Consider the following 20,444-nt stretch of genomic DNA (forward strand, 5'->3'; position numbering starts at 1 on the left):
GGGGCCAGGGGGCCCAGATTTGCCTTCAGTTCCTCTGAAAGGAGTGAAGGTGGTGGCTGGCATTGAAAATGTGGGGTAGGTCACATAGAAAACTCTGCAAGTGTAGCTTCTCTGGGGAAGGAGTAACTGATGGCAAGTTCTTCAGTCCTCCATGTCCACATCAACTGGAACAGCAAGACCCAGTCTTGAGATTGCATTGTGCCTCCATCCTTACAGTCAGGAGCGACTGCCTACACTCCCTGTAGGCTCTGTTCTGCCTACTGGTGTCCCTGGAGTGAACAGCTCCGGGGGCAGGAGCCAGTGCTCTGCAGGAGAGCCAGTCTCACCTGGGTAGCCGGTTTATGGGTTTCAGCTGTAGTGCTGTAGAGGAAGAAGGGGCGAGGGCGGTGGCTGTGGGTGTGTATATGTTGTCTGTGGTGGACTGTATAAATGTGTGCATTTTGTGTGTGGTGTATGGCATGACTGATGTGGGGTATGGGTTATATGTAGTGTATGGTGTGTGTTGGGTGTGTATCTGGGGTTTGTGTATGGTGTTTTATGTTAGATACTAGAAGGCAGAGTGAGCGGTATGTCTGGAGGAAGCACATTTTCTGTGATGAGAACCGTGAATGCAAAGGTCATAGGGTAGCCTGGCATGCTGAGGGGCAGGAAGGAACTTGGGCTGAGTAGCAGAGGACAGTGCTGAGGCGCTGGCTTTGTGCAGGGATGTGGCTCTGCTAAGGACTTGAGCTCTGAGGTGGAAGGTCTGGTCACCAGACTGACGTCTGACTCAAAACGTAACAGGTCCCCCTGGCTGTACACTGATATAGATTGAAGGAGTGACAGACCGGGTGATCAACAGAGGATGAAGTCGGGATAAGCAGATAGAAATGATCCAATTCCAGACCAGAAAGAGCTACAGGCAACTGATGCACAAGACAAGCCAGCTGCTTCCTGCAGCCTGGGAGCTCACTAAAGGAATCAAAAACAGTTTGGTCAACCTGCTTGTGTTTTTAGTTTCTCTTAGAAAAGAAGGCAGCAGGGCGTCTGCCAGGAATCCCAGAATTCAGGAAACTGAAACAAGATTGAGCCTTTGAGGCTATATCCAGACTGTCTCCAACAAAACCAATCAACCAAGCAACCACCCAACCCTGGCATAAGGGATGACAGGCACTGATTAGACTCTGAAGGGCCAGGACATTCCTGGCAGAGCCAACAGCATGAACCAATGTCTGGAGTCCTGAAAAGTGGGGAAGGGGATCCTGAACCTGGAGTGGTCATGAGCATCAACCCTCGTGCTGGGGTCAGGTTTATCCCATCTGTCAGGGGAAGCCAAGGGACATGCTTGAGGAGTAGTCAGGGAAGATCTGCAGTGGCTAACTTTCTATAAGGAAGTGGGTATAGTGAAGCTGTCGGCAGAGAAAGGCTGGCTTTTCTAGGTTGGATTTGAGGTGTGGCACCTGGTGGCTCAGGTAAGAACTGAACTGCTTCGGGAGCAGAGGCCGATGGCACTGGTGGGAGACTCTTGGAAGTGTTTTAGGGATGATGCGAGGAGAAGCGCCACGGCAGAAATAGAAAGACCTTAGGGAGATCTAGTCTGAATGAGAAAACAAGCTCTTATCAGCCACCTAAATAAACCCAACAAGTTGCAGGACTTGGCAGGGAGAAAGTTCTCCGGGGTAGGGGGTGGGGGGACTGGAAGACCCAAGAGCCTATAGCATGCCCAGGAAACATCCAGATCTCCATAGCTGGATCCTTGGTGGCTGGCACAGGCATCCATGGCATGCAGGAGGCTGCCCAACCAGCAGAAGTAGTGTGAAATGCCTGTGATGGAAGGGGTTGGCCCAAAATGGAGGGTGGGAGGAGACACCTTCCCCATTCGAAAGGAAAATCCCAGGCTTCATGCTAGGTGACAGGACCCAGAACAACGAGGAGCCAGGAAAGGGTTTTGAATCAGAGAGACTATAGGTAGTGCTAGAGCAAGGATAGATTGGTGCTTGCTTAAGAGGAAGCCTGGATTGGAATCTCCAGGTTTATGGAGAGAAAATATGGGGTGTATCCTAGACTCCTGGCTCCTTGGTAGCCGGCAAGAGAGGGGGACAGCAGGTGGAAATAGCCTAAACGGAGGCTGTTTATAGCGCATCACAACGCACAGGACCATCATTGTGCCTCTTGGGCGTGCCTCTCTGGTAGTGTCTATGCTCAGTCCCCTTCCCCGTTCCCATCAGTCCCTTTGGAAGGGTTCCGGTCAGCACTGTCAGTGCAGTCTGCCCGCAAGGCTAGCGGGGAACCCCGGGTGGGCGATCCTTTATGGCATCTACTGCCACTGGCGATGGGGAGGAGTCTGGTGACTGTTGTCCTACGGGGCGCTGGGAACCCCACCGTTTCATCACGTTTTGTGAACCAGTCAGGATCAAATGACTTCTGTTTTGGTCTCGCCTTCCACTTTTTTCTTTTGCTTCTCCATCACGGCCTCCAGCTCTGATACTTTTTCTCTGTCCTGGAGGGTGGGGTGGAAATCAAGACCTGAGTATGTGAATCTTGGGTGACCCCTTCTCCCCCGCCACCTCGTCCGGGCCTTGGGGATTCTCTCACCTCCAGCAGCGCGCGCTGCACAGTGACTTGGCTGTACACTCGCGCCCCTTCCTCGGGACACACCGCCCGCAACTCTTCCTTTTGCAGCGAGAAGAGCTGTGCCCCAGTCAGCACGCCGAGCGCATCCACAGTCCTAAGAAGGCAGCAGGGGCCATCAGTTTAGCCCCACCAATCATATCACACCCACCTAACTGCTTGTCCAATCGAGCTCTCAAGCAAGGAAGTTGGGGCGGAGGGGCTCAGGCTCTGGAGATACAGGATTTCAGAAAAGGAATGATCGATCTTCCCTGTGGTCTCCGATCGGAGCCTGTCATTGGGCGTTGCAAAGTGTCCCATAGTTTCCCCGCTCCCACACTTTGACCAATTGAAACCTCGACTTCCAGGTCTTTTACATGTCTAATTAGAGTAGCAGCGAGACCCCACTCACCCGGAGCTAAAGCCCTTGGTCTGTAGCCAGGCACGGACCACCGAGGCCTCAGAGCGCGGGCTGAGCTGGGGCTCCGGGGCTCGGGGCCCCGGGGTTACCCGGCTGGGGCCCGAACGGCCCTGCGCCAGGCGCGCCTGCAGCTCCTCATTGACACAAAGCATCTGGGAGAATTTCTCTGCAGAAGGGAAATCGTGAAGGGAGGGAGTGTGCACTCAGGGTGCTGGGGCCAGGGTTTCAGGAGCCTCTAGCTTGCCCAAAGTGAAGCCTCAAAAGTGAAGACAAGGGTCACTTCCCAGGGTGACTCTCCACTACTCACCCTTCTCGCTGGGGTCCAAACTGTTTAGACTGTCGCAACTGTCCCACTGGGGCCGCACCTGAGTGAGGGCTGGAGCTGGGGCAGGTGGGGGAGGAGGTGTGCTAGTCTCCTGGGAGAGAGAGAGAGAAAGAGAGAGAGAGAAAGAGAGAGAGAGAGAGAGAGAGAGAGAGAGAGAGAGAGAGAGAGAGAGAGAGAGAGAGAGAGAGAATTACTCTTTACACCTGATTTTCTCCGTCCTCATCCCCAGGACCTAGGATCAGGTCCCCATTTCTCCCTGAAGAAGCCTGAAGAAGCAAGAATATGCTGGCTTACTAGGTTTCTTGCGGGACTTTGGCTGCGGTGCACCTGGGGTCCAGGGTGGGGTGTCAGGATATTATAGGGTACATAGCCCTCTTGTCCCTGATGGTCCCGAACCTTCCACCATTTGCGCCTGTCATCCAGGACCTAGGTGGGGAATAAACAGAAAATTCGTGCCGTGGTTCTCTGCAGAACCGGTCAATTCCAGGGTCTCAGGCCCCCACACCGCTAACCTCCAGCACATCTCGGTGCTTGACAGACAGCTCACTGCCGTTTCGGGCCTGGAAGTCATAATTACACAGAACCCATTTTCTGGCTTTCTCTTCTAGCTGAGACTCAGTTTCCAGTTCAGGATCTTGGTGACTAGGGAGAATGAAACGGGTAGGAGAGATAAGGAGGTAGCCAGCCTCAGTGGATTATAAGTTGCTAATGTGAGGTGGGGTTAGAGCCAAGCAGGGGCTAGAGCAGGGTCCCAGGTTAATATGTTAATACAGACTTGACATTGGAGTCACAGTTTGAATACAGTCGGCTCATTTCCTTGCCTGGCATCGTGCAGCAAACATGATATATTATGATTACTGTTTAATTCTTTATGAGGTGGTGGGGATCGAACCCAGGGCCTTGTGCACGCTAAGGAAGTGCTTTAGTTCTGAGCTACATCCCCCAGTCCTCACAGAGCCTACAAGAGGGTGTCCTAGGGTTGGAGTTACAGCCAGTTGTGGGCCACCATAGGGTGCCAGGAACTGAACCCAGGTCCTCTGCAAGGGCAGAGAGTATTCTTAATCGCTGAGCCATCTCTCCAGCTCCTCACTTGCATTTTATAAGTGGGAATAGTGAAACTCAGAACAGATAGCTAGAATCAGGAGAGCTGTACTGATCATATGCTTAGATAGCGAGCAAGGTACGAACAGCCAGTGCATCTGCTTACACCACATGGAATGCCAATCACATTCCGCTTACACCACATGGAATGCCAATCACATCCAGATTAGATTCTCCAGGAGCTACAGAGTGGCTCCATAAATGTGGGTCCTCTTTAGTTCCTTCCTCCCCCAGAGACTTCGCTATTATCCCCCTTCCTCCCTTTTTGTGGCACAGGGGATTGAACCCAGCATCTTGCATATGCTAGGCACACACTGCACGACTAACCTGTCCCAGCCCCTTACTAGTAGATTCTAGGCAAGTACTCTACTTCTGAGCCACACCCCAGACAGGTAAGCCATGGCCATCGCCCTTCACTGCTTGGATGCTAGGCAAGAATTTTACCATTAACCCATACTCCCAACCCCTCACTCTAGCTTCTCAGGCAGCCACTCTACTCCCGAGCCCCCAACCCTTTACTGGTAGGTTCTAGGCACACGCTCTGTCACTGAGCTACATCCCAGCCCTCTGTTTTATTTTCTGTATATAGACGTGCTTGTCCGCATGCAGGCCTGTGTATAACGTGTGTTCCTGGTGCCTGCAGATACCTAGGAGAGCATTGGATCCTCTGGAACTGGAGTTATGATGCTTGTGAGCTGCATGCATACATGGGAATTGAGCCCCCGTCCTCTGGAAGAGCAGCTCGTGCTCTTAACTACTGAGCCATTTCTCTAGCCCCTTTGAACTCACTCCATAGACCAGGTAGGCCCAGAACTTTTGATTCTCCTGCTTCATGCTTTTGAGTAGCATGGATGACAGGATTTGAGTAGCAGAATATGGCCAGTATTTCACTTTTTACAGGGAAGGAACTGAGATACAGTGTATTAATGGTCAGGTTACAAAAGAGAGGTGTAATTTCCTTGGCTCCTGGCAGGCCTTGTCAGGGTCACCCTGAACTGCTCTGTATGCAGCTAGAATTGGACTCAAGCTGAGCTGCAGCCTTGAGCTCTCTGTAAGCCCCTCACAGCACCAGAGACTTCTCATGTTGCCAGGCAAAGAAATTACAGCCAGAGAAGGTAAGTAAAATGCTGTAGTCTGAGGTTCAGAAGCAGGCAGACAGAGGAAATGATCCTGCAACACCAGATAGCTTGCGGGACGATTGGCTCTGCCCTCTCCCCCTCCCCCCCCAACAACAGAGACTTTATCCCCGATCAGGCATACCTGTGAAAGGGAGAGGGGGGCTCTTCAGGGTCTTGGCACCCCCTGTGTGGGGCTGACAGCTCCCAGTGTGCCGTCCCTGCTGAGACCCTCTGCTGGGGCCCTCACTTTGACCCCCCCACTCATCTTCTCTCCAGTTTGTACTCAATCTACACCCAGTCCCTCCACTCTTGACCTGTATTTGCCCAAGGATCCTAGAATTGTGACCCCTCTCCATCATCTTCCTCCCCTGGATCTACAAACCCTCAGCTTCCACAATGTGTTAGAACCATACATTTAGGTCGCTAGTTCTTTCTTTCCCAGCAACTAGGCAGGAGTCCAGGTCTTGACCTTTGAATCCCTAGATCTTTTTTAGCTCTGTTAGTGGTCCAGCCTGTCCCCAGTAGGCGCTGTTTCTTAGAGCATTAGGAAGCCAGAAGTCCCACCTCAGTTAGTGGCTCAGAGACACCAGTACTTTCTAACGTTTTCTCACACTTGTCCTAAGCTTCTCCAAGTACCAATCCCGCTTTTAGGTCTTCATCTTTCCCCTAACATCCAGTATTCTGTGCTCTTGGGACCCAAGCATGATGCTTTCCCTGGTTCCAGAACGCCAAACTGCACTCTTTCAGTTTTTTGAGGACACTGGAGTCCAAGCCCTGAGACATATCCACTCTTGGCACTAAGCTCCCCCTCCAACTCTCATAGCTTCAGAAATCTTAAGCCTCCATTTCCTCTTCCCTCGGACCCACAGATCTGGGCTCCTCCCCCCTCCCTCCTTATTCCTACCCCCACCCCAGCCCCAGCCCCGCCTCCTCACCACCTCACCCACCTGCAAAGAGCCGGGAAGGCAGAGGGGAAAAAAAGACAAGAAAAAAGGGAAGAGTCAGCGCTGGGGTGACCCGGGACTCAGTCCTCCCAACCTCTCCCCTGGCCGCTTTGCAGCGGACACTCACCCATTGACCGCGACCTGGGGGGCGCTTTGCTGCGGGGAAGTAAGAGAGCTTGGGGTCAGGCAGGCTAGACCTCAAACTTCCTGGCTTACCCCTGTGGTGCGGATAGGGGGAGCTTAGTGCTTCCCTGCCAGCTCTGCCTTACCTGCCTGCGCCGCTTCTCGTGTTGTAGCTGTTTTTCCACTGGGTCCTCCCAGGGGCGGCCCTGCGGATCAGTGGCTGGAGGCTCCCAGCCGCTGTAGAATTCTGGACTGTAGGGAGACCCTTCTTCATGGGGCAGCTCCACCCTGTCATCAGGGACCCATCAGAAGATTAGGCCAAATCAACCCAGGGACATCATTTCACAACATTTCTCTCTTCCTGCAAACCTGGCTCTATCCTCACAATTCTGCTAAGCCCCACTCAGTATAGTATATTGATTTCTTAAAAAAAAAAAAAAAAAAAAAAAAAAAAAAAAAAATTAAACTGTTAGTTAGTAGCGTTCGCCTTTGATCCCAGCACTTGGGAGACAGAGGCAGGATTTCTGAGTTCAAGGTCAGCAGGTCTACAGAGTGAGTTCCAGGACAGCCAGGGCTACGCAGAGGAACCTTGTCTGAGAAACACATACATACATACATACTTTATGTGTACGATGGTTTGTATGTGTGTAACTGTGTGCACCATGTGTGTACCTGATGCTCATAGAGGCCAGAAGAGGGCATCAGATTCCCTGGAACTGGAGTTACAGACAGTTGTGAGCCACCATGTGGGTGCTGGGAATCCAACCCAGGTCCCCTGGAAGAGCAGTATGTGCCCTAAGCACCCATTAATTACATTTCTAAACACACTGATTCCACTGTCACGCTCCCCCCAGCCTCTGATGCCAAAGCTTTTCCTGTTTTGGACGGTAGAAAGTCTGTGCAGTCCTGATAGTCCAGGCTAGCCTGGAACTAGCTTTTTAAACTAGTCTGGCCTTGACTTGCAGACATTCTCCTGACTATTTGCCAAGTGTTTGATTACATAAAATATTTATGTTTACTTATTGTGAGCCTGTGGGTGTGAACGCATGTGGAAGTCAGAGGACAATTTTGTGGAGACAAATATCTTTGTTCACAATTATGTAAATTCCTGTAGAAACTTACACCACCTCCAAAGCCCCCATTTTTGTGACAGGGTCCCTAGCTCACTTTCTAGTGGACGGTAATCTTCCACTTCTGATCTTCCACCTAGAGCTGGGATTACAGCTGTGCGCCACCGCCCAAGCTTCTAGCTACTTTCCCAACACTTACATCAATCCATCCTGCCCTTTGACCCACTCCCAGTCTCGGGCTCCGCCTCCTCCCTGAAGTCTCCAAACACAGACTTCCTTTCATCTTCAAACCTATAGACACCTCCTATACGTCCCACTTTTTCTTGTTGCTGAATCCCATTCACCTAGGCAACCCTCCATGTCCTGTAGTCTGTCTCTAAATTCGCTAAGCCTCCAACATTTGCTTCAACCCGACTATCTGATTAGATGTTAAACCTTTCCTTCACGCTAATTTCTAGCCTTTTCTCCAATTGAATCCTGGCATTTATCATAAGTCCCGCCCCCTCCTCAAATTTAGCGGAGTACTGCAAGTCAAACCTCTACACTCTACACTCTAGTTTCCCCTCTCACCCTGGGCGGGTCCAGGAGTCCCCCAGCGAGGTCCATAGTTCGTTTTCACGAGGAGTGACATTGTCTCGGAGCAGCGCCACAGCCTCCAACGTCAAATGCGGCCGTCGCACACTCCTCGCGAACTCAGGGCCTCCTGAAGTGTTCACAATCTACCAGGTCAATAGAAATGAGCATGCCAACAAGATCTTCTTGAAGTCGAGTCTCAATCCTTCTAAAGCAGGGGAGCCCTAAGGGCTGAGTGTGAGTCTCACCATCTGCAGAGGTCCGAACAGAAAATGCAACAGCTCTGGAGAGGAGGGGTTGGCGATGTTGCCGCGCAACCGGGCCTGGAGTGAAAGGAGGTCATTAAATATTAGTGTAAGAATGATGGATGGGTCAGAGTCACAATGCCCTCACTCCATCGATGTCCCGCAATGGATGCATCCTCACCAGCAGACTGAAGGCATATTTGATTTTCTGAAGCACGTCGGTGTATTCAGCCTCGGTGGGTGGCTTGGCCCTCAGTGTCAGCAGGCCCTCTGTAGGTAGGGAGCAGGTGAGATGATGGGGACACCAGGAAAGCATTAGATAATAGTTCCAAAAGTGTAAACACCCAAACAGGTGGCCTCAGGAGGGCAAACCTGGCTGGTGGTGGGACACCCCGGAGAGAGAGGATATTTGGGCATCATTCAGGAAGGTGTGTTCTCGTTCAACGTGGAAGCCCCCTTACCTCCGGCAGCTCGGCGTCGTGTCCTACGGCCGCGCTCGCGGTGCTCCAAAACCCGGGTAGCCTCTGCTGACTTTTGCAGTCTCGATACAAAACTCTCCACATCGTCAAACACGTGGTTCAGGATATCCTGCCGTAAGCAAGAGGGGCAAGAGTGACGGTCCTGAGTCTCAGATGCTGGTCATGTCCAGGGCTCCAATCTGAACTCTGGACACACCCCGTATGTCAGGCCACGCCCATAACTGGAGCAGTGGGTGGTCTCTATCAAAGATTCTAGCCATACTTGTCCCACCCCCGACCTAGCATCCTGTCAGCTAGTCACACCTAGACGTGCCCACGTTCCTGAATCTCGCTCCCCACTCCAAGTCTGACTTGAATGTCAGAGGAATCCACGCCCTCCCCCCCCCCCCAAAGCTGGTACCTCTCACGCATGCTCACCACATCCCGCTCTGCCTGCAGACCCGCCAGCTCAGGACCCCTTGGGCCCAGGTCCGGGGAGGTAGAATCAGCGTTGCTAGTTGTGCGTGCTGGGTCGGGTTTCCTCGCTTCCTCAGTCTCTGGAATTGGCTCCACTTGGGGTCGCCCGCGGACCGCGGATGGTTCCACGGTGTTGATCACCGCGCGGACAGACGGGCGACGCTGTAAGGGCGGGGTCTCTGCAGCTGGAGAGGCGCCGCGTCGCAGCTCCTCCTGCGTCGCCCTGAGTAAATGAAAAGGGAGAAACCGAAGCTGGGGCAACCGATGGAACTACGAAGAGAGACGGGTGGGGGTACGGAGGTGGAGAAATCAAAGACCAAGACAAGTTAAAGTAGAGGGCAGGGGCGGGGCGGCCGCCTTGTCTGGGAGGTACGGGCAAGACCTGGCCAAGGCTAACTTTTGACCACATTCAACATTCTAGGCTGTTCGTATCAAGCTCATTTCTTAGTTGAGGAAAGTGAGGTTCATAGATGGGAGATTTTTTTTTCCCCCAGAGCGCTCTGCATCTGCTTCCCCCGTCCTCCTCACCTGAGTGCTGCCGCCCTGCGTTCCCCTCGTCCGGAGCGGTAGTTCTGCAGAGCCCCTTGGATGTCTTCACGGATCAGCTCCGCCTGCCAATCATACCTTTAAGATCTCCCCTGCTACGCCCCACCCGTTGCCTGCACAGGCCTCTTTCTTGTTCTTAGCGCTATGCCTCCGACTGTCTTGAAGGAATCCCATGGTTCGTTCAAGAACCTCTTGGTTCTGCCTGCTCCCAGACCATCCTTCCCATATTTTTCTCAAAGCCTTGTCTCAGTCAGACAAAGCCTGCATCTTCTTCCCATCGTCATATTCAGTCTTGGTCTGTAGTTCAACCTGTCTTCCATCCTGGCTCCCTCTCAGACTCTCTTTCCAGGCCATGCCCCTCTGTTTGTCACAGGCCCCGCCCCAAACATGGAAGCCCCGCCTCTGATACTCTCCTAGAAGAGGCTACCTGGAGCCACGCCCACTCACCCCAAGGAGCAGGCCCTGGAAGAAATGGACATCCGGCTGTACACGCTCTGGCTCTTGGCACACCAGGAGCAGCAACGAGCGGCTCCGTCCTCGGGGCATCACCGCGTCGCAGCGTACTATGGCGTCGAGAGGATATGACTCTAGTTCCTCCTGCAGGATGGAGCCGCAGGGTAAACGGAGGCACAGATTCCTATTACCTACCACTAGAGCAGTGTCCAGGACTTGGGGCAAGGTAACTGAAAGAGTTCAGAAGCCTAGAAATAACACCCTGTTTAATAGCTGAGGCTTCAAAAGACAGCTTGCCAAAGTTTCCAGTGGAAGGAAGCTTTGGAGCTAAGATTCACCCTTAGACCTCAGCCCTATCTCTCCTTCCACCCAAGTGCTCCCTGGCACCTTGGAAACCGGATCGAGCAGAGTGACATGACCAGGTGACACTCTCAGCAGCATCTCCTGTGCCCAGACGCGCCCCTGGCTGTCCATGACTGACAGCTTTCTGGAAGCATCTTCCACAGTGTGCACGCCGTCTTCCTCCCCCAAGCAGAAGGTGACCAGGTGCTGGCAGGAGACAAGGAACGCAGCTGAGTTCCAGGCAACGCTAAGCTGGTGCTGGGCTGGCTAAGGGCCTCTAGAGGTAATTCCAGTCCAGCCATGCTTCCCCCAGGATGCTTTCCTCACACCTTTAGAGTCCAGACCTCAGTCCTCCTCCCTCAGACCCAGGACTCCAGGCTTTAGCCCTCTTCCTTTAGATCCAGAAGACATTAAAAACAACAACAGCAATAACAAACAAACAAAAAACCAAAACAAACAAAATCCTCCCTCCCAAACAGCAGAGTTCCTTCAGTGGCCAACACTGCTTAGATTTCCTTCCAATTAGGCCAACTTCAAACCAAGACTGGAGGCCCCTCAAGGACAACAAATAGTGATTGACCTCTTTTAAGTGCCTCCTCTGCTTTGCATTATAATACCCCACACCCTCTCCTGGACCACAGAACTGTGGCCGATTCGGCCCTGCATCCAGCACTGAGGATGGCTCAGAGGACGATCTGAGGAAGAGCTGAGTTTTCCTAGAGTCTTTTCCTTCTTTCTTTCTTTCCTTCCTTCCTCCCTCCTTCCCCCCCCTCTCTCATATTTATTCACTTTACATCCTTATTGCTGCCCCACCCCCACCCCCAGTCCCTGTTTTGAAAAGCCCTGTCACTTCAGGCTCACCTCTCCCTAGAAACGTCTTAGGAAAACACAGACCCCAGACTCACATTGACATGATACTGGGATACATCAGCCATAACCACTGTGGAGTAACGTTTCCTCTGTTCTAAGGAGGGGAGGGAGGAGAAAATGCATACAGGAGTCAGACTGCAGCCTGGTTCCTTAGACCCCGACAACAGTCTTCCTCCCTCAGACTGAGGAGTATAAACTCTAGCCTTCCTCCCTCAGACCAGGATTCCAGATCACAGCCCTCCTTTCTCTGACCCAGGAGTCCAGACCACAATCATCCTCCCTCAGACCCAGGATCTCTGACCTCAGCCCTTCTCTCTCAGATTCAAGAGTCCAGATTCTATCCCCTCCTCCTCAGACTTAAGATCACAGACTGCATTCTCTCTTCTCCCAAGAGCCTTGTTCTTGGTCTGCTTCACCCTCAAGCTCACCATAGATAGACTTTGCACTTGGTTTGGGTGCAGCTTCAGGCCTGGTGAAGGAAAAAAAAAAAGGGGGGGGGGTTAGAAGGATGGTGGGGCTGGGGATAGACCCTGCAGGAATGCATCCGGGCCGGGAAACTGAGAGCTGTGGGAGGTCTGAAAGAAGGTGGTATGGTATAAGCTGGGTTAGTGGTACATGCCTTTACTCCCAGCAGTCAGGAAGTGGAGGCAGAGAGATCATTGTGAGTTCGAGGCCAACCTGGTGTACAAAGAGAATTTCAGGCTAGCCAGGGCTGTTACACACAACAACCCTGTCTCAAAAAATCAAGACTGGAAAAAAAAAGATATGATAATGTGTGTGTGTGTGTGGGAGGGGGGACAGAAACTTCTACATCACATAGACCTGGATTCAAATATTCTGTCTTTCTGTCTGTCTGTCTATCTGTCCCCCCTTCTACTTCTCACCCTAAGATGGACGACCCTACTTTAGTTACGGGTAACCAGGCCAGGCTGCTCACAACCAGCTATGTAGCCCTGGCTGTTCTAAAACTCACTACGTAGACCAGGCCTCATACTCATAGAGATTCTCCTGCCTCTACCTCCAAGCTGCTGGAATTAAGAGCATGCACCACTATGCCTAGCTTCTTCTTCTCCTCCCCTCCCCTCCCTCCTCTCCTCTTCTCTCCCTGTCTTCAATAAAAATGCTTTTGCAATTTTGACATAGGGTCTTGGAATCACTAAGTAGCTTAGGATGGCCCTGACCTCCTGTTATCGCCTGGATTGCCAGTGTGCTGGGAATGCAGGCATGTACCTCTATATCCAGTTCTAGGTTAAAATTCACAAAGCAGATGGGGGATGAAGACTTGACTCAGTTGTTCAGCTAATTCCTTGTCTTTCTAGAGGACCCTAGTTCAGTTCCGGGGAAGCAGGCCAGGCTGCTCACAGTCAGCTGTAATTCCAGCTCCAGGGGACCAATGGCGTCTTCTAGCTTGTGCAGGCATCCCTTCCTCCACCCTCACACACATATCAGAGAGACAGAGAGACAGAGATAGAGACAGTGAGACAATTAAAAAAGACTGGTGGCTAATCTTGGTTGTCAACTTGACTACATCGGAATCAACCAAAATCCAAGTTGTTGGGCTTGCCTGTGAGAGATTTTCTCGGTTGGGTCATTGATGAGGGGAAGACCCTCTGGGATCACATCTCTGGTAGCAGCCCACATAAAACGTCACAGAAGAAGGACATGTCTATTTTTTTCCCTGCTTGCCCTCACTCTTGCTGTTCATGTATCCTCCTGCCGAGGCCTTTCTTTGCTGTGTTAGAATATATTTTTTCAGGATTCTAATGTAGGCCAAAGATCAGCAGCTCTCTAGGAATTCCTGGGGGACTTCACTGCTCACACCTTCCTTCGCTTTGGTAAATTGAGCAACGACTGGATTCTTGGCGTTTCTGCTGTGAGACAGCCACTGTTGGACTACTCAAACCACAGCATATAAGACACTCTAATGTGTTCCTGTGTGTGTGTGTGTGTGTGTGTATTCATGTGTATGTGTGTATATGTGTGTGTTCACGTGTAAGTGTGTTTGTGTGTGTGATTCTATCAGTTCTGTTCCTTTAGAGAACCCTGACCAATGTAAAGATGGAGGGCAGAGCCTGTTGTGATTGGTTCACACTCACAATCCCAGAACCCAGGAGACAGAGAAAGGATGATTTCTTTAAGTTTGAGGCCAGCCAGGGCTACATAGTGAGTGAGACCTTATCTCAAAAACAAAACAAAACAAAACAAAACAAAACCCCAGAAAACAAAAAATGAAAAACATACTCAAACCCAAAACCAACAACAAAACAAGAGCAAGGGTCTGTAAACAAAACAAAATACAGCAGAGATACAAAAAACATCAAACAGTCTTAGTCAGGGTTTCTATTCCTGCACAAACATTATGACCAAGAAACCCTGCCTAAGATACAACTAAAACAACAACTCCCCCCCCCCCAAAAAAAAACACAAACAATAAGACCCCAGGGTTGGAGGGCTGGCTGAGCAATTAAATGCAAGTGCTACTCTTTCAGAGGATCCAAGGTCAGTTCCCGGCACCCACACCAGGCCCCTCACAACCGCCTGGAACTACAACTCCAGGGGGGGCCAACACTTTCTTCTGAATTCAGGCACTGCACTCTTGTACACAAACCCACAGATAGACACACACACACACACACACACACACACACACACACACACACACACATATTAATAAAAATTAAAATTAATCTACAAGAAAAAACCCCCAATAACAACACTACAAGACTCTTGTAAAGGGACCTAATCTTTCCTACCTCAGTTTCTCTTCCTGTAACATATTATAGTATACCATCTACCTCCTGTGGGTGTTGTATAAATTCAACCCAGTAGGTGAAGTGTTTTTCAGTCCTGGTAATAATTATTATTCTGACTATGGTGATGCACAGGGCTTAGCACACAGTGGTTGCTCAATAAATGGTGATTGATACAACAGCCTTTGGTAGCTGAAGCAGGCATGGAATTATCTCCTTCCCCTCCCACCATGGTTCAGACCTTCCCAGGCAAGTCATTCCTTATCTCTTCCTGTCCCCAGTCTCCTCTTAAATTTATAACTTTGCAAAATTACAAACTTGCAATAAGTCTTTTTTTTTGTTGAGATAGAGTCACATGTAGCCCAGGCTGGCCCCAAAGCTTAGGATGACTTTGAACTCCTATTGCCTTTACATCCTAACTACTGGGAATACAGGCACAATCCTCCATGACTTGTCTGTCTGTCTATCTATCTATCTATCTATCTATCTATCTATCTATCTATCTATCTATCTATCTATCTTTAAACAGGGTCTCATTATGTAGTCATTCCTGGCTCAGTACTTGCTATATAGACCAGGCTGCCCTTGAGCCTAAAGAGATCTGCCTGCCTCTGCCTAGAATGCTGGGATTACTATTGTGCCCATGCCTTGTTTATGGGGCGCTGTGGATTAGACCTCGTGTTTCATACGTGAGGCAAACACTCTCATAGCTGAGCCACATCCCGATCCCTGCAGTTTCTTAAATCCCCACTTCTACCAGAAAGACAGCGGGTCAGAGCTAGGCAGTCAAGTCTGTTGTCCTGATCCTGCCTGTCGCATGATGCATTTGATTACCACTGAGCTGGAGCGCTCACTACCTCTCCAGGCTTAATTTCTACTCCTCTTCGTTTGTCTTCCTGCCTGCTCCCTCCGGGAGACTTGAGTCTTCACTGTCCTCAGCCCTGCTTTTCTAGCAGAGGGTCGACATTTAATACTATGATAAGGACAGGAACAGCGGCGGTTGAATGCCTGTTATGGGAACAGTCAGCTGAGTCCCGACCCGCATGATTCTGTCACCTCTCAAAATACATCCCCATCCCCATTTCTCTAGAGGAGGGGCTGGTTTCGGGGAGGTGGCATGCCCCTGCCAGAGCCATACCACTGCAGAGTATCCACATTTACAAGGGAACCCCTTCTGTCTGTGCCTAACCACAGGCTAGGCAGGGAGGGGAACATTCCTTCTGAATGCCTAGAGCCTGGGCTGTAGAAACAGGATCTGCAGGTGTGGGGGAAGGGTGGAGGGGCTAGGGCAGCGGGGCAGGGGGAACTTACCCTGTGGTGGTGCTCATGGTGGCAAGATGAGGTGCTCTGTCCACTTGGAGGTGCCTTGAGAGTTGGTAAAGACGTGAGTGACTGACTTAGCTTCAGACACATGATCCTGACCCAACCCTCCTCCCTCAAACGGTGGAGTCCAGGCCCCTGCCTGGCTCCTAATTTAGACAGGAATCCCTTCTTCAGACGCGGGAGTCAAGACCTGACCATTTCCCCTCAGACCTAGGGTGTCCAGATCCCAGCTCCCTTAGACTTAGGAGCTCAGGCTCCAGCCCTCCTTCAGACACTGAAGTCGAGATTTCTGCTGTCTGCTCTCAGACACAGTGTTCAAAGACCCAGCCTTCTTTTCTCAAACCCAGGGGACCAGTGAGAACTTTATCCCTCAGATCCAAGAGTCTAGACCCCAGTTCCTTCTTGCTCAGATCCAGAGGCCCAGAGGGTACCTTATCTCTCAGATCCAAGCCTCTGGACCTCAACTCTCCCTTGTCAGACTCAAGGTCCAGGTTCCAGCTTTCCTCTCTCAAATCCACATATCCAGCCCCCAGCTCTCTCCTCCCTCAGACTAGGGCCTGGCCTTCTCACCTGCCTGCTGGCTCTGTCTGGCTCTCAGCCTTCAGCTCTCCCTCCCTTGTATTCTAGACTCCTCCTTCTGCCTCCTCCCAGGCCTTGTGGCTCCCGCATACCTGAGCGCTCACCTGGCAGCGCTGACCGGAGGTGGCTCAGGGGCGGGGTTGGCACACAGTCTCAAGTGCGGGGGCAGGGTTGGCTGTAGGGGATCCCGGAAATTATGTGTGTCCGTTGTAACAACAGAATAATAACAACAATTTGCTGTCACACTTGTTCACACGTCTGAGTGAAAAGCTCCTCCTTAAATTGAGTCCTCCCCCCTTCCCCCGCGCTGGGGGTGGGGTAAAGGTAGGATTTCCTCTTGACTAGGGAAGTTAAGGTGTGGAGTGGTGGGGCCACTTGTTCACCTAGGTCACCCAGAGAGTGTCTGTGGAAAAGGAGATCAAATACTGACGGTGTCTCCCGGGCCAGGATGCATTCTGGCTCCTGGGACACCTATCAATACTTGCCTTTTCCCTGGTTCTAGAGTCTACCTACCCTCCTTCTTCCATCTTCCTTGGAAAATTGCCTTCCACCACTGCCTGTGGAGCTGAGGGTTGAGACTTGTCTCATTAAATACCCAGCACAGTGACTCTCAACCTTCCTAATGCTGTGACACTTTAATACAGCTTCACATGTTGTGGTGACACCCCCCCCCCCAACTATAACATTATTTCCTTGTTCCTTCCTAACTGTAATTTTGTTACTGTTGTGAATCATAATGTACATATCTGATATGCAGAATATCTGACATATGACCTCCCCCCCACCCCCAAAGGAGAGCCACAGTCTACAGGTTGAGAACCCCTGACAAAGCTGAATGTGGTGGCTCACTCCTGGGCTGAGGCAGGAGGACTGTGTTGACTTTGAGGCCAGCCTGGGCTACAGGGTGAGGCCCACCTGAGGATGTGGCTCCATTGGTACAGTGCCTGCCTAGCACACTTGGAGGCCCGGTTCAACCTCCAGCATCACATCAACTGGTCACGGATACACACACTTGTGACCCCAATCCTAAGAAGATCGAGGGGGAGGATCATAAGTTCTAGGACATCCTCAGATACATAGTGAGTTTGAGGCCAGCCTGGGCTACAATGGGCTCAAACAACAGGATAATAACAACAAAATCTAAACCCAAACAAAAAGTCTAGCACAGCGGACACATCCTTAAATGAACACAGACACCTCTCTGAGGTATCTTGTCAAACACCCTGTGCTATGACCCTCAGTGACCATTTCTTCCCCAAACCCACGATGAGTGTGTGTCTTTATCTAGATGAGGAAACTGAAGCCCAGTATTTTCAGATATTTGCCCAACACCATTTATAATAACTAAGGTGTGGAATCAGCTTAGGTACCTGCGGATGGTTAAATGAATAAGGAAAAGGTGGGATAAATACACAACTGGGTACTATTCAGTCACGGAGACGGCATCATGCCGTTTGTGGGAGAATGAGTGGAACTAGAGACGTTCATCATAGTAAGTAAAAATGTTTTTACAGTTGTGTGTGTGTGTGTGTGTGTGTGTGTGTGTGATGGTATACACATGAAGGTCAGAGAACAAGCTGTGGAGTCAGTGCTCTCCTTCCACTATGTGGTTCTGGGGATTGATATCAGTTGTCAGGCTGTGTGGCAAGGGCCTTTGTTCACTGTGCCATCTTGCTGGCCCATATTAAGTAAGAAGAGACTTGTCCAAGTTGATTGCTGGTTAGTGGATGTAATGTCAGATTTGAACATTGCAAAACTCCGGTAGATCCGGGGCCAGTTCCAAGCCCCTCCCCTTCCTCTGTTCTGTGAGTCCCATCTGGGCCACTCAGTCACTATCATTTCTTACCTGATAAACCCCAACTTACCACAGGGCTTTTGCTCCAAGTGACACCTATTCAGAGAGGCCTGGCTGATCACATTTAAAATGACAGTCTTCATCTCATCTTCTTTGGTGTGTGTATGTGAATGTGTATTCGCACGCACGCACGCACACATGCACACTTATATGCACACTTGTGTGTAAATGGAGGTTCATATTTGTCACAGTGTGCACACGATGGTCAGAGGACAACCACAGGTGTCAGTCCTTACCTCCCATCTTGTTTGAGTCAGGGTCTCTTTTGCTGTTCATCGGGGTAGCTGGTCTATGAGTCTCAGGGGATTCTTCTCTGTCTCCCATTTTACTGAAGGAACACTGAGACTCTAAAATCACATTATCACACCTAACTTTACAGGGGACCTGGGGATTCCAACTCAGATCCTCGTGCTTGCACAGCTTATATTTTACCTCCTGAATCATCTCCCCTTAAATACAGCTTTCTGTTCACTGGCTTTACTTTGTGCCTTCCCTCCTTAGAATGTGAGCTTTGGCATAGCAAAGACTGGGTGCTTACATCACCACTGACTGTTTTTCCGTAGGTATTTTGAAAGGAGACCCTGGCCACTGCGACATCCTGTGAGAAGAAGGGGTATGAATCACCCTGACTGGTGTAATTAGGAGCACAAGATGATGGGGGAGGGTGGCTGAAGGGGATCTGAGGACTCAGGGCGAGTCTCCATGCTACAGACATAAATAGGCTATCCCATATTCCCATATTGATTTTTTGAGGGGGGGGGGCTCCTGCTAATGTTCTCACCACGTCACAAATTTTCTTTCTGAGCTCTTGTGTATGTGTGAGAGTTTGAAGGAAGGTGTGGACAAGCATGAACCACATGGCTGTAGGAACAACCCCGGCTCAGAGGGAGAAGCCAGCACAGAAAGGCTCAGGAACCCAGCCTGAGACACAAACACAAGAGGCCTGGCTGAGCCAAGGCCCCTTCCTTCTGTACGGGATAAAAACTGTCTGAGAAAATTATTGATCTCGATCCTTGGGATCCTGATTTCAGGGTCTGAGGGAGGAAGGCTGGAGTACAGAGCATCTCCTGAGTCTGAGAGAGGCAGGCTTCTGGATATGAAAAGGGGGTTGGAGGCAGACTTCTGGGTCTGAGAGAGGAGGGTTGTGGCCTGGACCCCCGGGTTTGAGGGAGGAGGGCTGAGGTTGGACTTCTTAGTCTGAGGGAGGAGGAATGGGTTGTGGGCTCTGAGGGAGGAGAGCTGGGGTCTGGACTCCTAGATCTGAGGGAGGAGGGCTGAAATTTTCTTTGAAGAGAGGAGTCCCACCCACTGTTCCCCCTACCCTCCGGTCCTTCTACCCACCACTACTTCTGGTTGTGTGCAGTACAGGTAACACTGAAACCTGACTCTCCACCCTCATTCCAGAGCAAAGAATTTTTTCCTCCTTTCTTGGCAGCAAAGGAAAACCCCTCCCTCTCTCTGAACTGTAGCTTTGACTCCCAAAGTCAAGTGAGGCTCCCACCTGTGGCTAGCCTGACTCAGATGCACGTACCGGGTGGAGGTTGTCTATCTGGGAAACTCACCCGAGGGATCTGTCCCTGAAGAAGCCTTTCCAGCCCCATGTCTGCTCATCCAGCCATGGTGGGTCTCCAGTGAAGCTGACAATCCTGCACTCTGTGTCTTACCTCTGTGTCCGTCCTGGTTCACTGCAGTTCAGGAGGTGGAATTTTCCTTTTTTTTGTATTGGGATTCATTCTGAAGAATCAAATGTAGGGCCTTGATGTGCTGACCCTTGTCACCTTCCTTATCCCTACTCTCCCCACTCCCACCTCCTACCCCTTGCACGAGGAAATCCTTCCAGGGGAGAAAAATCAAGCTTGCAGTTAAGGGGAGCTATGGTTGTCAATCAGGGAGGGTGGAGTCATGAAACAGGGACTGGTTATCAGAAGCCTATGTCTGCTTGAACACAAGAGAACTTGTTCATCCAAGGACACGGCTCCCAGCCTGAAATTCTGAGGCTGAGGCAGGAGGATTGAAAACTCGGTGTCTGCCAAGAGCCTGGACAACCTTATAAAAATAAATAAATGAGTTAGTAGGAGCATTACTTAGCAGAAGCACACCTGCCTAGAAAACCCACAGGAGGGGCTGGGGGTGTGGCTTAGTGGCAGAGTTTGCAGGGGGAACCTTGATTTCTCTCTCTCACGCTCTCTCTCTCTCTCTCTCTCTCTCTCTCTCTCTCTCTCTCTCTTCTCTGTCTTTGAGACAGGATTTCTCTGCGTAGCTCTGGTTGTCCTGTAACTCAC

At 50.9% G+C, this 20,444-nt stretch overlaps 1 protein-coding gene across 6 annotated transcripts; it reads right to left on the bottom strand.

Moving 5' to 3' along the window:
• Positions 1-970: 970 nt before the first annotated feature.
• Eps8l1 (EPS8 signaling adaptor L1) lies at positions 971-19,745 on the bottom strand. Of its 6 annotated transcripts, none has more exons than XM_076927714.1 (20): positions 19,725-19,745; positions 15,717-15,770; positions 12,084-12,124; positions 11,691-11,749; positions 10,831-10,992; positions 10,438-10,587; positions 9,973-10,055; positions 9,406-9,667; positions 8,971-9,097; positions 8,691-8,779; positions 8,513-8,587; positions 8,262-8,410; positions 6,768-6,909; positions 6,626-6,654; positions 3,848-3,977; positions 3,630-3,761; positions 3,318-3,426; positions 3,002-3,176; positions 2,575-2,707; positions 971-2,479 (listed from the first exon to the last, which is right to left on the bottom strand). In XM_076927714.1, the coding sequence occupies exons 2-20, from the start codon at positions 15,731-15,733 to the stop codon at positions 2,393-2,395; spliced, it is 2,151 nt and encodes a 716-aa protein (XP_076783829.1). In that variant the 5' UTR covers positions 15,734-15,770; positions 19,725-19,745; the 3' UTR covers positions 971-2,392. The 6 variants fall into 6 exon arrangements, 5 of the variants coding, with proteins under 5 accessions (XP_076783829.1, XP_076783828.1, XP_076783827.1 ...); XM_076927713.1 differs by lacking the exon at positions 19,725-19,745 and adding an exon at positions 16,412-16,561; XM_076927712.1 differs by lacking the exon at positions 19,725-19,745 and adding an exon at positions 16,299-16,390.
• Between the last annotated feature and the right edge of the window lie 699 nt (positions 19,746-20,444).

The sequence above is a fragment of the Arvicanthis niloticus genome, chromosome 30, assembly GCF_011762505.2.
Source record: "Arvicanthis niloticus isolate mArvNil1 chromosome 30, mArvNil1.pat.X, whole genome shotgun sequence".
Lineage (NCBI taxonomy): Eukaryota > Metazoa > Chordata > Mammalia > Rodentia > Muridae > Arvicanthis > Arvicanthis niloticus.